This window comes from Pogoniulus pusillus, chromosome 9, assembly GCF_015220805.1.
Source record: "Pogoniulus pusillus isolate bPogPus1 chromosome 9, bPogPus1.pri, whole genome shotgun sequence".
NCBI lineage: Eukaryota > Metazoa > Chordata > Aves > Piciformes > Lybiidae > Pogoniulus > Pogoniulus pusillus.
The window spans coordinates 34,493,630-34,509,041 of record NC_087272.1 but is presented as its reverse complement, the minus strand read 5'-3'; the positions used below and the strand labels follow the sequence as shown (position 1 = coordinate 34,509,041).

Sequence of the window (15,412 nt, the reverse complement as noted above, 5' to 3'; positions counted from 1 at the left end):
GCAGGCAGATACTTAGAACTTTTTTGGAGGAAGATCAATTTCTAAGAAGTCCATTCAGCAGGAAAAATGGTGGCAAACATTGCAGGAAGCAGCTTGCAACAAAGAAGAGGAGGAAATTTCAGTCTTGTTCCAGATGGTGGCAGTTGTATTTATCGATGGGGAAGGAAGGGGAAAAAAACCTTGTTTTAATTTGCTGAACCATGAAGTAAAATATAATCCAGTGAAATCCATGTGTTCTAAAGGTCATAATCCATAAGATCTAAAGGCCAGGCAGTAGGGCAAGTTTATACTGCACTGTTAATTTCTGTGACTTCCAGTTTTTCAGTTTTAACTGATTCAGCAATGATAGAAAGCTATTCTGTAGTCTTAGATGAGAACATGTGCTTTGGGAACATTATGTAAGATCAGATTTGACCTTGCTTATGTTAGACTCGGTTGGTTTTAGGCAAGGTGCAGAAATCATCATTAATTGGTGTATTTATATGAGAAGTGCATTTATGAAGTGCCTTTAAACGATGCAGTGGCTGTGTTTTAAGGGTAGTTTGTGGTTAAAGCTGCAGTTGTCTGTAGGATATTTGTTAGCTGTTACCTAAATTGATGGGTTTTGCACAGTGTGGGTGGAGTGATCAGTCTTGAATTTGCAGTTGGTCTGGACCAGCTGTCTGGGACTTGAAAGAAATGGCAGACAGGCAAATTTTTGTCACATTTAGTTTAAACTCCTGTTTTGAACAAGTTGTAGAAGTGATTCTAGGTTGGTGATTTAAGGAGCAAAGAACTGTGTCTAGTTCTGGGCTCCTCAATTTAAGAAGGATGTTGAGGTGCTTGAACAAGGGCACCAAGGCTGGTGAGTGGGCTGGAGCACAGCCCTATGAGGATCAGCTGAGGAAGCTGGGGTTGTTCAGCCTTGTGGAAGAGGAGGCTCAGGGGAGACCACTCTTTACAACTAACTGAAAAGAGGTCATAGCCAGGTGGGAGTTGGTCTATTCTCCCAGGCAACCGGTGACAGAATGAGAGGACACAGTCTCAAGCTGCACCAGGGCAGGTTTAGGCTGGATGTTAGGAAAAAAAAAATCACACTAAGAATGATTGACATTGGAATGGCTTTCCAGGGAGGTGGTGGAGTCACCATCCCTGGGGGTGTTTTAAAAGAGCCTGGATGTTGTGGCACTTGGTGCCATGGTTTGGTTGATTAGAAGGTTTTAGGTGATAGGTTGGACTCAGCGATCTCAAAGATGTTTTCCAACATGGTTAATTCTGTGATTCTGTCTGCTTGGTTTTAAATGAACCAGTGGCTGTTAGAAGTGTGCAGCTTTGACAGCACATGAAAGATGCAGCAACACCATGCATTTAGGTAACATTTTGAAGTGTTCTTTTTCACTCTGTGTTTACGTCTGTGTTCTTTTCGACCCCATATAGTTAATCTCTTGTAAATCTCTACAGCAGTCAGTTCCCTCGTATATCAAATATACAAGGATGCAGCCCAACTCAGCTGGAATCATCTGTCATCAGCTAGCTCAAATTACAGCTTTGCATTGCTGGAGAAGCCCCAGACACGTTTTTTTATGTGCAGTATAAGCAGTCAGTGATATGTGAGAATTAAGAACAACAGAAAGGGTGTTTCATGCTCTGGCAGATGGGAGTGATTTATTAATTGGCCTCTAATTTGGTTGCCAGGTGTCGAACAACAGTGACTACTGCAGTATGTAAATTGAGGTGTTGATGGAGCATTTATGTAGATGAGTGAGAGCCATAAATAGTGCAGGAACAAATTACACTTAACCCCTCAAAATTTAAAATCATTTTTAATAGTCTTAAAATCTGTTCCCTCAAGAATTATTTTCAGAATGTGAGCTGTGCCCCTGGCTAGCAAAAAGCAGAAGCTTGCCTAGAAGCAGACAAAAGAGTGGTTTTATTTAACAGTGGAATAGGTATTGTCTGCCCTAAGATGCGTGGGCTTACCTTTAAATTTGAACTTTGTGAACTGAAAGTGAGTCATCTTCATCTCTGGAGCACAGCACTTGATTGAATTAGAGCAGGATTATTTTGTCAAAGGATTCACAGGGCTGGCCCTCTACTTCCCACTTCCAAAACAGAAAGTGGCAGGGGAGATAGAAGGACAAAGAAGAGAGAAAATGCATACATTAAGAGTCAGCAGCCAACTGGCCAATCGGGCTTAAAGTTGTCAGTGCTTGAGTTCTACCCTAGATGAAAAAAAAGAGCAGCTTAGACATTTCTTAAGTTTTCTGCTTCCTGGTGCCGAGTGGTTGAGTTTTTTCCCCTCTTCATCAGAGGTAGAGGTGAAATACCAAACTGAAAGGATGACTTCTGGACCGCCAGACATTTGCAAAGGGTACCTTTCCTTTCCCCAAGCCCACTTGCAACAGAATCAGATCTGAAAAACCTGCCCTAAAACTGCCTTCTTATAGGGTCAAGCGTTCTGCTTTTTCTCAGCTTCATGGTCCTGATGAGCTCTCTTTTTTTAATGCTTCTGGTTTTCCTTATTTAATAAGCTAAGCTTTTGTCTGTTCTCTTACCCACTTAGGTTGTGGTAATTTTCCTACTGTAAACCAATTATGTCAAGTGCTGCATCCCTTTAGAAGAAGCCCTGGTAAAATCTTGTGTATACTGAAGGAGTTTCACGACTTTCTCTCTCTCCTTGTCTTTGCAGTCGATTCCGGTGTGGACGCCCTGGCAGTGTTTATGGCCAGCAGCAGCACGGCGGACGTTGTGAACCGCAACAGCCCTGCCACCCCGCCCAACACCCTCAACCTGCGCTCCTCTCACAACGAACTGCTGAATGCAGAGATCAGGCACACGGAAACCAAGAACAGCACTCCTCCAAAATGCAGGAAAAAATATGCCCTGACTAACATCCAAACAGCCATGGGGCTTTCCGACCCGGCGGCGCAGCCCCTTCTGGGCAACAGCTCTGCCAATATAAAGCTGGTGAAGAATGGAGAAAACCAGCTCAGGAAAGCAGCTGAGCAGGGGCAGCAGGATCCCAACAAAAACCTCAGTACCACTGCAGGCGTAACCGTAACTTCTGAGAAGTTTGAAGGCAAAGAGCCGATCCCACAGGATTCCTCTGGCTGTGAAATATTGCCCTCGCAGCCAAGGAGGACCAAGAGCTTCCTGAATTACTATGCGGATCTAGAGACGTCTGCCAGAGAGCTGGAGCAGAGTTTTGTTGCCATGGAAGATAAATCTGCACAAAGCAACAGCCAAGCTTCTACTGTTATTGTTAATGGGGATGTCCTGCCCCGGAAACAAAACATACTGTCGAGCCCAGAGGATGGCCAAGTAGCCACAGTGTCGTCAAGCCCAGAGACTAAGAAAGACCACCCAAAAACTGGGGCCAAAACAGATTGTGCCCTCCATAGGATTCAAAACTTGGCCCCAAGTGATGAGGACTCCAGCTGGACTACGCTGTCCCAGGACAGTGCCTCGCTCAGCTCGCCCGATGAAACAGGTAGGCAAGGAAGGGCTGCTCATGGCCACTCTTTTGGACATACTTTGCTTAGCTCCTCTGAGCTGATGGCTGGAAGGAGAGAGGTGATTCAGTGGTGCTCTCTATGAGAAGGTGAATTGAATCAAAACACAAGTACAGAGCTTCCAGTGCAGCTTTTTGTTCACTTGGGAATGCTTGGCAGTCTCCCACTTGATCCTAGCAGCCTTACAGGCACCAATGGATGCTGTAGACAGGTTCCTAAAAGTATGCCAAGTGAACTTTCTGCTAATATATAAATGATTGCTCTTCACTAATCAATGGGTGCATATTGTGAGCAATATGTGATTCTCTGGAGATGCTAAATGCTTGGTAACTCTCCACACACAACAAACAAACTTCCTCTGCAATGATATTTTTTTAGGCTCAACAAAGAGTTCTCCTTTTCTACTGGGGATTTCTTATGAGTGTCCCCCCCTCTGCCCTAAGTCTTTTCATGATGTTCTTTTATTTTTGTAAGAGGCCTCCTAAGCCTTGGGTCAGTTAAATTCCATGTTTTATTTCATTTGTGGAGCAGTTCCATACAGTAACTCAGAAACTTGAAACCATGGCATTTCATGGTTTGGAAGCCTGGGCTCATTCTTTGTTTGAAGAGTTATAATATTCATTATTTGAAGAGTTATAATTAATTCTGCACTGGCTCTGCTGTGATTTACAACATGTACAGCCAGTATAACCTGGGCAGTGACTGGCTTGAGAGCAGCCCTAAAGAAGAGGACTTAGGGGTGCTGTTGGATGAGAAGCTCAACATGAGCCTCCAGTGTGCACTTGCAGCCCAGAGAGCCAATCGTATCCTGAATTGCATCAAGAGAAGTGTGGCCAGCAGGTCGAGGGAGGTGATTTTGTCCCTCTAATCCACTCTGGTGAGACCCCACCTGGAGTACTGCATCCAGTTCTGGAACCCCTATTACAGGAAAGATCTGGACATGCTGGAGTGTGTCCAGAGAAGGGCCATGAGGATGATCAGAGGGCTGGAGCACCTCTCCTGTGAGAATAGACTGAGAGAGTTGGGGTTGTTCAGTCTAGAGAAGGCTCTGAGGAGGTCTTATTTTGATCTTCCAATATCTGGAGGCTGTCTACAAGAAAGCTGGTGAGGAACTTTTTAGTGTGTTGGGTAGTGATAGGACTAGGGGGAGTGGATCCGAGCTAGAGGAGGGTAGATTTGGATTAGACATTAGGAGGAAATTCTTCAGCATGAGGATGGTGAAACACTGGAACAGGTTGCCCAGGGAAGCCTCATCCCTGGAAGTTATTAAGGCCAGGCTGGATCTGGCTCTGAGCAGCTTGATCTAGTGTGAGGTGTCCCTGCCCCTGGCAGGGGATTTCACAGTATCACAGTATCATCAGGGTTGGAAGAGACCTCACAGATCATCAAGTCCAACCCTTTAGCACAGAGCTCAAGGCCAGACCATGGCACCAAGTGCCACATCCAACCTTGCCTTGAACAGCCCCAGGGACAGCGACTCCACCACCTCCCCGGGCAGCCCATTCCAGTGTCCAATGACTCTCTCAGTGAAGAACTTTCTCCTCACCTCCAGCCTAAATCTCCCCTGGTGCAGCCTGAGGCTGTGTCCTCTTGTTCTGGTGCTGGCCACCTGAGAGAAGAGAGCAACCTCCTCCTGGCCACAACCTCCCTTCAGGTAGTTGTAGACAGCCATAACGTCTCCCCTGAGCCTCCTCTTCTCCAGGCTAACCAATCCCAGCTCCCTCAGCCTCTCCTCGTAGGGCTGTGCTCAAGGCCTCTCCCCAGCCTCGTCGCCCTTCTCTGGACACGCTCAAGCATCTCAATGTCCCTCCTAAACTGGGGGGCCCAGAACTGAACACAGTACTCAAGGTGTGGTCTAAGCAGTGCAGAGTACAGGGGCAGAATGACCTCCCTGCTCCTGCTGACCACACCGTTCCTGATGCAGGCCAGGATGCCACTGGCTCTCTTGGCCACCTGGGCACACTGCTGGCTCATGTTCAGGCGGGTATCAATCAGCACCCCCAGATCCCTCTCTGTCTGGCTGCTCTCCAGCCACTCCCACCCCAGCCTGTATCTCTGCATGGGGTTGTTGTGGCCAAAGTGCAGCACCAGCACTTGGAGCTATTGAATGCCATCCCATTGGACTCTGCCCATCTGTCCAGGTGGTCAAGGTCCTGCTGCAGAGCCCTTCTGCCCTTCTGTAACTAGAGGATCCTTGGGGTCCCTTCCAATCCTGACAATTCTGAGATTCTGTGATTAGTTTTGCATTATTTTTCAAACCCTGGTGATCTTTTATTCTAGTGAATGAAGTTGAGCAGGTTTAATATCCAAGCCAGTATATAAAGGCACAGCTTTGTCAAAACAAAAAGGGAGGCAATCCAATTCTCGACTTTGCCGTGAGGTTAAAGAAGTTCATTATTTATTGTTTCTATTTTGAGGGATTTCATTATTTCAGTGCAGAGATTATATACCATTTGGAGGCCACCAGGCTCCAAACACACAGCTGTGTTCCATGTCACTCGTGCATGACTATCTCAATGGTGATTTTTATTTTAATATATAGGGTGTTTTTTAAATCCCAACGAGAAATCCCCCACGATGTGACATGATCTTCTGAACTTCTTTTTGGTATGGAACAAACCTTTGCTGTTCAGAAACTTTTCATGAAGTCATCTCTCCATGTGCAAAATGAAAAAGTTTTCAGTTTGCTAAAATTGCTGATTGAGTTCATATAATTTCTCTGAACACTTAGAGAATCACAGAAAGGCTCAGGTTGGAAAGGATCTTAGAGATCATCTATTCCAACCTCCCTACCACAGGCAGGGACATCCTAGTTGACTACACTTGGTTGCTCAAGGGCTCATCCAGTCTGGCCTTGAATTACCCCAGGGAGGAGGCATCCATAACATCCCTGGGCAGCCTATTTCAGAGGTGAGATCCTTTATGCTGGAGGGACAGAATTTGTCTTACCCTTGAGTCAGTTGCCCTTCAGTGTCTTGGGGACTGCACAGAGGTAGCATCTCCCTCCAGCTCCTCAGCCTCTGACTCACACAGCAGCGTGTTTTCACCCTGGTTGAAAGTGCCATTAAAAGGGGCATCAAAAGTACAAGTGCCCTTTTTTTTTAGCTAGTGCCACTGCCCTATGCAGCTGCCATATACTAAATTGCTGCCTGCTGCAGGTCCCTTAGCAAATCTGGGAAGGCAGTTTAATAGCTGGTTGCAAATAAATGAGTTCAACCCAGTGCAGAAATGACAGTGACAAGACTGGTCCTTGGGGATCAGGATTGTGACTTGTAAATAGAGCCTGATATTCTGAAATAACTCTTTGTCTGGGTAGGGTAAGCTTCTAGTATAATAAAAATTACTGCAAATCATGAACTAGTCAGAAAGGTTCATACCAGTGGTCAGTTCTGTCTCTGATTTTAACCAACATCTTCAACAGAATTAAAATGAGTGTCCTCTTAAAAGCATCATTTAGCACCATTTTCCTTCACAGCACCTATCTGATGTAGACACCAAATCTTCCTGCATCCGGGTCGGTGAAGTCCCAAGCACAAATCCAGGCTGGGCAGTGAGTGGCTGTAGAGCAGCCCTGAGGAGAGGCACTTGGAGGTGCTGGTGGATGAGAAGCTCAAAATGAGCCAGCAGTGTGCACTTGCAGCCTGGAGGGCCAGCCAGATCCTGAGCTGCATCAGAAGTGTGGCCAGCAGATGGAGGGAGATGATTCTCACCCTCTGCTCTGATGAGACCCCACCAGGAGCAATGGAGCCCCCATTACAAGAAGGATGTGGATGTGCTGGAGCATGTCCAGAGAAGGGCCATGAGGATGCTCAGAGGGCTGGAGCAGCTCTGCTTTGAGGACAGACTGAGAGAGTTGAGGCTCTTCAGTCTGCAGGAAAGGAGGCTCTGAGGTGACCTTCTTGTGGTCTTCCAGTATCTGAAGGGGGCCTACAAAAAAGCTGGGGAAGGACTTTTCAGGATATCAGGGAGTGACAGGACTGGGGGGAATGGAGCAAAGCTGGAGGTGGGGAGAGTCAGGCTGGCCATGAAGAGGAAATTGTTCAGCATGAGAGTGGTGAGAGGCTGGGATGGGTTGCCCAGGGAGGTGGTTGAGGCCCCATCCCTGGAGGTGTTTAAGGCCAGGCTGGATGAGGCTATGGGCAACCTGATGTAGGGTAGAGTGTCCCTGCCCATGGCAGGGGGGTTGGAACTGGCTGCTCCTTGTGGTCCCTTCCAACCCTGACTGACTCTATGGTTCTAAGTATGTTATTTACTACAGAAGGAGTTTTCTGTGTTCCTGAGAATGGTTAAAGATTTATGGGAGCAGAAATACTTCAGTTACACTGTGGATAAACACATTTCCTATGATAATAAAGAAAGAATATGTTAATCATTGTACAATTGTACAGTTTCACAGATTGCATTAGGTTGAAAGAGGCCCTCAAAGGTCATCTTGTCCAACCACCCCCTGCGCTCACCAGGGACACCTCCAACCAGATCAGGCTACCCAAGGCCACGTCAAGTCTGATCTTGAATGTGTCCAGAGACTGGGCTTCATCCACATCCCTGGCCAACCTGTTCTAGTAGCCACCCACTCTTGTTGTAAAGATCTTCCTCCTGATGTCCAGTCTAAATCCACCTTACTCCAATTTCAAGCCATTGCCCCTCACCTTGTTACTACAAGACCTTCTAAACAGTCCTTCCCCAGCCTTCCTGTAGGGCCCTTTCCAATACAGAAATGGAGCTTGAAGGTCTTCCCAGAGCTTTTTTTCCTCCAGACTTCAGCCCCAATTCTTTCAGCCTGTCTTCATAGGAGAGGTGCTTCAGCCCTCTCTGATCATCCTTGTGGCACTGCTGGACCCACTCCAGAACTGCACACAGTACTCCAGATGGGGTCTCAGGAGAGCAGAGTAAGGGACAGAATCCCCTCCCTTGCCCTGCTGGCCATGCTGCTCTTGCTGCAGCCCAGCACAGGGTCGCTGTCCAGGCTGTGCACGCACACTGCTGTCTCACGTTGAGCTTTTCATCAACCCAGACCCCCAGGTCCTTTTCCTCTTTTACTTTTTGGAAGTAGAGGCTCTAGTTGACACTTGCTGGTCATCTTGATGGTCTGTCAACTTCTAATGTTGAGGTGAGTTTTTTAATCCTGCGCCTTACTGGTAACCTCATAGCAAGAACAGTGCATACTTTACAGTCCCAGACTTGATCCTTTGCTGACTGCTTATGGAACAGGAAAGATGACTCTTGCTGTGTGTACGTTTGTGTAGGGGACATTCTGTGTGTGCAGTAACCAGCTGCATGCTTATCTTCCTCTTAGCTACCCCTATAGTAGGATTTTAGAGCAGAAATAAAGCCTACCAGGCCATGCAGTTACAGTGTTCACAGGAGTGATCAGCAGTCAGGGTTTGCTGGTTGAAGGCCATAAAACAAATTGAACTCAATAGTAAATTGAACTTGAAAGCTAACTCTCTTGAGGACATGCTGCTGCTATCAGTTGCACAAGCAGGCTGCTTGCTGTGTTTGGGCAGTCAGGTTGGTTTTCCCCTGTGCTTCCAGGGTAAAGAGCAGTGACCAGCATGCTTTTGTGTTGAGATGGGTAACAAAAATAGGTATGGAAAGGTGAATGAACATGTTTTGGAAATTCAGAAATGGGAGGATAGGTGTTTTGTGCAATAGTGATTAGCATCCTCTCCCAAACTCTAAAATTACCAGAAATGTAGTTTCATTAATTTTCATGTTATGCCACCAGAACTTCTGGCCACTTGATGGGAGTTTAACAAGCTGGCTTGTTTGGCACTTGGTATTTCATTTCCTCTCTGGTGCTTGTCCTTTCAGGGGTGATTTCCTTGTTAGTGTAGCAAAGTACATAGAATCATAGAATGGTTTGGGCTGGAGGAGACCTCCTCCAAAGATCATCTAATCCAACCCCACTGCAGTCAGCAGGAACATCCTCCATTAGATCAAGTTGCCCAGAGCCTTATTAAGCACCACCTCCCTGGGCAGTCCATTCCAATGCAAATCACTCTTTTTGTGAAGAGTTTCTTCCTAACATCCAGCCTAAACCTGCTTTGAGACTGTGTCCTCTTCATCTGTCACTGGTCTAGTTGATTGGACAGGGCTGGCTGATAGGTTAGACTGGATGATCCTGGAGGTCACTTCCAACCCAGTTCATTCTGTGATTCCTGAAAAAGCTTTTTTCTGCCTAGAATTATGTGCCTTCACAGTTCTGTCCTGAGACCATGCAAAGAGTTCAGGTCCATAGAATCAACCAGGTTGGAAGAGACCTCCAAGATCATCCAGTCCAACCTAGCACCCAGCCCTATCCAGTCAACTAGACCATGGCACTGAGTGCCTCATCCAGGCTTTTCTTGAACACCTCCAGGGACGGTGCCTCCACCACCTCCCTGGGCAGCCCATTCCAATGGGAAATCACTCTCTCTGTGAAGAACTTCCTCCTAACATCCAGCCTAGACCTACCCCAGCACAACTTGAGACTGTGTCCCCTTGTTCTATTGCTGGTTGCCCGGGAGAAGAGGCCACCCCCCACCTGGCTGCAGCCTCCCTTCAGGTAGTTGTAGACAGCAGTGATGTCCAGTCAGACACAGGACCAAACAAAGAGGAAGGGAAAACAAAATACAGAAGAGAAACCTGAGGTCTTTCAGAGGGTTGGTAAGGCAGAAAGTTGCACAGAAGAAAAGCCATAATCAACTAATATCAGACAAACTGCCCCTCCTTAAAAAAACCCCAAACAACAGAAGTCTCAGTTCATAAAACTCTGCAAGTACTGACAAATTACAGCCAGAATTGATCCAGTAAACCTCTGCCTCAGCACTTCTGAATGCAGCATAGAACTCAGGCCAAACTCCAGTCCACCTGATTGATGCTTTGAAATGGCTATAGAAATCTCTGAGGTAGAGAAGAAACCAGTGCTAGCTTTGGGAGGAATCTTAACCTGTGGGCTTCTGCTTGCTGAGGCAAGCAAAGAACATGAGAATATTCTGCTAGGTAGGCTCTGTGTGCTCCAGAGCTCTTTGCAGCCTGGTTGGGTGCTTGTTTGTCATCTGTGCTCCAATATCACAGCTGCAGGAGATGTGGTAGAGAAATGGTTTTGTCACTCAGCAGAATGAGTCTCTTGTGGCTCCTGAGCTTCTGAAGGCTCTCACAGTTGCTGGGGTAGCAATTCATGCTGGTGTACAAGACTGCTACAGTTTTGGGGATTTCCTGCACCGAAGTGATCCCTGCCTCTTTGTAGCTAAATCCTCTGCAGAGCAGAACCCCGAAGCCCTACCTGCAGTGGTGAACTTGTCTCTCTCACTTTTGCCTCTCAGTGAGCAAGAAGAATTGTAGTGTGGGGAGGAAAGCAGGAAAGGTTGGAAGGTGGGAGCATGACTTGGAGGCTTATTGAGAGAAGGAGCCCACTGGAAAGAGAAGCACAAGGAGAGTAACTGCAGCTGTGGAGATAAATGAGAACTTGGCATGGACTGAGGGAAAGCTGGAATAAGCAAGAGCTGGAAGCAAGTGTGTTCATAATCAGTAGGTTAGGCAAACAGGACTGGCACAGAGACAGCAACAATAAGAAGGATGGACTGAGACTGAGAATAAAGCAGCAGAAGTGAGTGTTTGGGAATGTGTGCTCTTGAAGCTGGGATCTTATTTCCCAGAAGTTCTGAAAACTTAAAGCTGGCAAAAATAGGGGAGCTGTGGTGAAAATTATGTAATACTGAATTACTGTGAAGAGAAAATCAGAGCCTACCTCAGGACCAGATTAGGGCCCTAATAGAAGGAGATACCTGTGCAGTGAGTGACATAGGCCTCTATTCCCCTGAGATTCCTGCCCTGCTATGTTTGCATCTATAGGTATTTCTTTTCATCTCCCCAAGTTAGCGGCTCTCTCAGACCCCAGTCACTTGGTGCACTGGTTTCTCATATCCTTAACTCTCACACAAGTCAGCTTTAGCTGATTTAAACTTAATTGAGCTCATTGGAACAGGCTGCCCAGGGAGGTGCTTGAGTCATCATCCCTGGATGTGTTTAAAGGTCGTTCAGATGTGGTGCTTGGGGATTTGGGTTTAGGGATGAACTTTGTAGAGTAGTCAGAGAGTGGACTTGATGATCCCAGGAGTCTTTTCCAACTTGAATGATTCTATGATTTAATTAGTGATGTGAGATTAGCTGAATTTGATCCCCTGGGTCACAACTGTGCTATTGCAACCTGTGGTATTAGAGAGAAACCTAGAGCATGTACCACTGAGATGTGGGGTGGAGGATGCTGCAGACAGCCTTAGGTTCTTTGCTGCTGCATCAATAAAAGGTATGTTCCAGACACTGCTGAGCCATCTCCGTGGGCCAAGAGAGGTCTTGTATGATGGCTTTTGGCATGCTGCAGAGACCTTGCTCTGAACTCCAGTCCTCACGTGAGTGCGGATGTATGGTCCCTGCCTTAAGGGACTCGAAGCCTTTCTTAAGCAATCCCATAGGAGCACAAACATTTGCCATTAGGACTGAATTGCTTCATTGTGAGATGTATGGAGCCCCCGGGTATTCAGCAGGAGGTCGTAAATGTCCACCATCAGGATGCCACAGAGCTCAAGATAATGACATTAAGTAGGTTTCTTGTAGTGTCTTGAGATCTGGATTTCTGGAGCCAGCAGCCAGAGTCTCATCCATGAGAGCTCAGTGAGGAGAAATCCTCAGGGGGGAGAGGGAGAAGACAACCCCAAATCTAAAACATTTAGTTTTGATGCCTGCTTTATAATGTCTCTGGGGCATTTTTAGCCAGTTTTATATGACGTTGTGTTACAGGGATTGTTTCTAACCACTATTTGTTATGTTGGTCATTTCATATGTACATAATGTGATCATTTGGTTACCTAATACAATATTCAAACAAAAACCTTGAAGCCATTCTTCTCAGAGCTAGTCATGAAAATGTTTCTTAATGAAACTGTTTTTTTTTCTCCTAAGCAAGGACATAATTCAATAGTAACTGAATTATTTTTCCCTCTGATTCTGGTTTTGCTTGCTATTGAATTTAAATATGAATCACTTCTTCTTCGGTTATTAACCCAGTGCACTGAGGATGGAGTAGCACTCTCATGGTACTCAAATAAGAGTTGTGACTCTAGAGCTTGTCTCTTTTGCATGCAACTGATAAAATACTTGAAATAGAAGGTTTTGGCTTCTTTTGCTTTTTAGAAGTGGGTTTTTGGCTCTTCCCTGAGCCTGAGAAGTTTTCAGTGAGGAAGAAAGGAGCCCATTCCTCCTCCCCTTCATAAAATGAAAGCCAAATGGCACAAGTCAGACTGACCAAATTAATTTTTAAATTAGAATACATTTCCATTCAGAATTTAATTTAATTTTACTTCTACTCCACAAGAAAGAGACAGTCAGGTTACCCTGGTCATTTTGGCTGACATGATTCTTGGCTTTGCTTTAATTATTGATTATAGCAAGGGGAGGGACTCTGGGATGAGAGCAGCGCTCTCACTAATAGAAGCCTTTCACTAAATCAATTCCTACCATTGCTGCAATGCACCTTCAGGGACTCGGAGGTTTGCAGCCTGAAGAAGAATTTTGCTTTGACAGAGTGGAGCTTTGCTATATGTTTTTATAATCCTTTTCTTTTTGTGTTTATTCAGGCAGCTAAGGAGAGGGGGGGGGGAACCCAAACAACAAAATAAATCTGTTTCCAGGGGTTGATTTGCAGAGCGAGGGGCTATTCTGCTCCAAAGTTGAGCTGATTAAATCTTGATGTGATTGATATCTAAAGGCTTGTGGGCTGCAAGTAGGGTTTTAAAAGCTTGTCTCCTGAGCAGAGTCAGTCAGAAAATACATCAATGTCTTGCAAGCTGGAATCAATTCAGTAGAGAATGCACTGTTTGCACACGCTGCTGGAATTCCTGTGTAGCTGTACCTCTCGGGTGTTTCCTGGCTTATTAGAAAATGCAGGCATTTATATGGTCAACATGTGGTGTTTCCTCCCTTGCTTCTACCTGCACTTGAAGCACCATTCCTCGTTAGACTAATTAGCTAAGTGCCTGTTTAAACATAGCCATGCCTTTTGCTGCATTTGAGTTGGAGGTGCTACTCAGAAGGAGAGTATGAACCTGTTGGGACATCTATGTAGCAAACTTAAATGATGCTGGTAGCAGATCACTACGTGCTGAACTATCCAGGAGCATCTAGTAACTGTAAGTAACACTTCTTTTCTGTTTTGCTTTGGTCTAGCTCTGCTTAACAGTGTCACTTAGCTCTGGGTGCAGTTATCTGTTCATAAATCCTGCTCAGTGGAAGATCAGCTGGTAGCTGGCAAGTTGTGAAGTGCACAGTGTGCAGTTCATACTGTAAAGTTACCTGTCTGAGTGCTGATCCTTTCACTAGTGAACAGCCAAGTGATGGTTTGGACTTGTGATCCATAGAGCTAGAAGAGTTTTATGTAGGTTTAAAATACTTTCTGAACAGGACTTTTAGGTTCACCTTCACGCATCACAAGTTCCTCCCCTGGGACTGCTTTATTTTCCTTGCAGTCAAAGGGAAGAAAAAAGTCTGCCTAAATAATATAAGAGCTGTACCTCTACTCTTTTCCTAAAGTTCAAGATAAAGCAACTTCTGATGTACTGAGTGAGGTTTTAGAGGTTAGAAATGTGAGGTGGTTTATAGCCAATATTTGATTGGGATCTGTCAAAGGATGTTGACTGATATATCTTGGACGTTTTCTGGTTATGTTGCCAGTCTTGTATCAGTTTGCCTAGGTCAGAAAAACGATCTTCTGTCAGAACCAAGTTTAAAAGTGTCAGACAGAGCTTGACACAATGCAAAGCTGTAACAATTCCTGCCCAAAATGCTGCAAACAACAAGCCTGAGCTCACCAGAGTGGCATTTCAATTCTCCAGTGGTTTAAAAGTGAGCTTTTTGGAAGGAATGAGTCTTGCAGCTTGAATTCCACAACGATGAACAAATCTGCTGCCTCCTTTGGCAGTGGGATGTGTTGTGTCATTTTATGATGGGTAGGGTCGTAGTCAAAAGTTTAGGAGAGAGAGCAAAGTCTTTGTTTTCTCCTTCTGGTAATGCTACTGCAAAAGGATCACCAAATCATGTTATTTTAACTTAGTTACTTTTCTTTTGGCTTATCACTTTACAGATGCTATGTCTGGGTTGTCCATTGTGCTGGCCACAATCTTTTATCTGGGCTAATTCTGTTTTCAGAAGGAGGCAGGAGTCACTGAGAATTCATTACCAGTGCAGAAACTGAATTTCTGACTAGCGTCTCACATCCAGTGCGTTGCTGTCACCTCTCCTTTCTGGTTCTGCATTTTCCTGGAATGCAAATAGTATAAGGGAAGCAAGACTGTAAACATTTACTGACATTAAGAGCTCTTTTGAACCCTAATAATTGACACGTGTAAAAGCCTGTAGTTTAAGTGGTGTTAATTACTTCTCAAGAGCAGTCAGCTCTGCAGTAATCACTCGGTGAGATCTGCACTGCACTTTGTGGTGCTTTGAATACATTTCCCTTTCTTTATTCATAAAGATGTTTAAGCCAGACAGATGTATTTGCCTGTAAAGAAATTTTTAGGTATCAGATGGCTCTGTACAATTTAGTATAAAAGTAACAACGTGTTCCTTTTAGACATATATTAGTATAAAATTAAAGGTCACAAATGTGTAAGGTTAATATTCCATCCTATAACTCCTGTTGTTATATCAGGTTGTTGTGTGTCTTGGGGTGAAGAACTGTACCGTTATACCTCGGTCTAGGCTGGATGTTAGGAGGAAGTTGTTGCCAGAGAGAGTGATTGGCATTGGAATGGGCTGCCCAGGGAGGTGGTGGAGGCACCATCCCTGGAGGTCTTCAAGCAAAGCCTGGATGAGGCACTTAGTGCCATGGTCTAGTTGACTGGCTAGGGCTGGGTGCTAGGTTGGCCTGGATGATCTTGGAGGTC

The 15,412-nt window shown here is 45.5% G+C and overlaps 1 protein-coding gene across 13 annotated transcripts in view; it reads left to right on the top strand.

The window, feature by feature from the left end:
• The window catches only part of APBB2 (amyloid beta precursor protein binding family B member 2), a 241,652-nt gene that overhangs the window by 126,177 nt on the left and 100,063 nt on the right, over nucleotides 1-15,412 (top strand). For 11 of the 13 annotated variants that reach the window (XM_064149174.1, XM_064149175.1, XM_064149177.1 and 8 more), the window contains one exon: nucleotides 2,669-3,469. In XM_064149174.1, coding sequence (XP_064005244.1) covers nucleotides 2,669-3,469 — 801 coding nt within the window. Of the gene's footprint in view, nucleotides 1-2,668; nucleotides 3,470-11,882; nucleotides 12,075-13,556; nucleotides 13,661-15,412 lie in introns of those variants that run through there. The other 2 variants (XM_064149182.1, XM_064149183.1) reach the window with 2 other exon arrangements.